The sequence below is a fragment of the Penaeus monodon genome, chromosome 24 (assembly GCF_015228065.2).
Source record: "Penaeus monodon isolate SGIC_2016 chromosome 24, NSTDA_Pmon_1, whole genome shotgun sequence".
NCBI lineage: Eukaryota > Metazoa > Arthropoda > Malacostraca > Decapoda > Penaeidae > Penaeus > Penaeus monodon.
In genome coordinates, this window is record NC_051409.1 from 227,882 (window position 1) to 229,918 (window position 2,037).

A 2,037-nucleotide genomic window follows, 5' to 3' on the forward strand; every position below is an offset into this window, starting at 1 on the left:
CATTATCTCCCTGCCCAACCAGATTTGTGAGAAACAAACCACCGAGCAAGGACATTGGACCCTGGTCTGGCATAAGAGCCACCAAGTTCCATACATGTATCGGGACAACATGTGGATATCCTTTGATGACACAATCTCCGTTGGACTCAAGGTCGCTTTTGCACAGAAACTTGGATTGGGCGGCATTATGGTTTGGTCTGTTGATACGGATGATTTCAACGGTACTTGCAGTCAGACAGGGATGAAGTGAGTTCTTGTTCTGATGAATTGTTTTCATACAGTTGTCATTACTTCTGCAAAAGGGGTCATGTACTTTTTGGGTGTTGGCAGAGGTTTGCACTCTTCGGATTACTTAAAAGTTAATTTTATAATTGTTATTATCTTTAGTATATCGTTACTGTAGCTATGATTATTGCCATTATTATGATAGTAGCTGTTAGTGTTTATATATATGAATGATAAGGTCAGTTAATTTTCAAATTTTGTATTTATATTTTATAAATTGTTACCTAATATTTGGGTATTACACTTAATACTTTGTATCAAAGGAAGTTAAATGCAGGCTCAGATGTCATAAAGTTAGAATCTCCTTAGTGAAGGCTGTATCATCTTTTAATGATTTTCCATTCATGCTCCAATTCCAGATATCCTCTCTTAAACGCAGTGAAGAAAGCCTTGTCATCTCACACAGCCATGAGACCTGCTTCAAGTATCAATGACAGCATTTCAGAACACCATCTTGAACAAGAACCACAAGCTGTTCCAACTGACGGCACTGTATCGGAACTTGAACTCGAACAAGAAACACACGTTGTTCCTGATAATACTAGTATAACTGAACTTGAACTTGAAGGAGAACCTCAAGGTACTTCAGCCAACAGCAGCATATCTGAAATAACACTTGAACAAGAACCACATGATGTCCCAGACAACACCAGTGTATCTGAACCACAATTTGAAGAACCACACAGTGCTCTGGACAGTGCTAGCTTATCTGAACAAGCTCTTGAAGACCCACAAGCTGTTTTAGTCAACGATAGTATGTCTGATGTAAAATCTGAAGTATCACAAAGTGTTCTGCCAGACGGCATTGTATCTGAGATCAAACCTGAAGAACCCCATGGCGTCTTAGCTGATGACAGTTTATTGGAGGTGAACCCTGAAGAACCACATAATGTTTCAGTTGATGGCATTGCATCTGAGGTGAAACCCAAAGAAGCCCATGCTGTTCCAGTCGACGGCAGTGCTTCTGAGATGAAACCAGATGAAACCCATGCTGTTCCAGTCGACGGCAGTGCTTCTGAGATGAAACCAGATGAAACCCATGCTGTTCCAGTCGACGGCAGTGTTTCTGAGATGAAACCAGATGAAACCAAGCTGTTCCAGTCGACGGCAGTGTTTCTGAGATGAAACCAGATGAAACCCAAGCTGTTCCAGTCGACGGCAGTGTTTCTGAGATGAAACCAGATGAACCCCATGCTATTCCAGTCGACGGCAGTGTTCCTGAGGTGAAACCTGGAGAAGATCCACATCATGTTCCAGTTGATGGCATTGTATTTGAGATCAGACCCGAAGAACCCCATCCTGTTCCAACTGACGGCAGTGTACATGAGATTATTCCTGAAGAACCACATGGTGTTCCAGTCGACGGCAGTGTACATGAAATTATACCCGAAGTACCACAGGTTGTTCCCATTAACAGCAGCATGTCCGAGATGAAACCTGAAGAAGAACTCCAAGGTGTTGTGTTCGAGATAAGACCTGAAGAACCCCACGTCACCCCAATCAACCCTCAGTTCCTATTCCCTGAGGGAAGATCCATTCCCTTTGAAGTCATTGACACCGAATCCATTCTCAATGGAACAGAGGAGGAACTTACTGATGTCATGCAGACGTCGGTTATGCCTGAAATGGGTGAACAGAGTACAGTGGAGTCTATGCCTGAGATGGACACTGACAGTTCGACCATGTTGATGCCTGAAGTGGATGAGCACAGTTCCACGACAGCTATGCCCGACATGCCAGAACACTCTACAA

The 2,037-nt window shown here is 43.2% G+C and overlaps 1 protein-coding gene across 1 annotated transcript in view; it reads left to right on the forward strand.

Annotated features, from left to right (window-relative positions):
* Nucleotides 1-1,472, forward strand: part of LOC119588466 (probable chitinase 2) — a 22,541-nt gene extending 21,069 nt beyond the window's left edge. Inside the window, exons 7-8 of the mRNA XM_037937114.1 lie at nucleotides 21-246; nucleotides 645-1,472. Coding sequence (XP_037793042.1) covers nucleotides 21-246; nucleotides 645-1,410 — 992 coding nt within the window. The 3' untranslated portion in view covers nucleotides 1,411-1,472. The remainder of the gene's footprint in view (nucleotides 1-20; nucleotides 247-644) is intronic.
* Nucleotides 1,473-2,037: the final 565 nt, after the last annotated feature.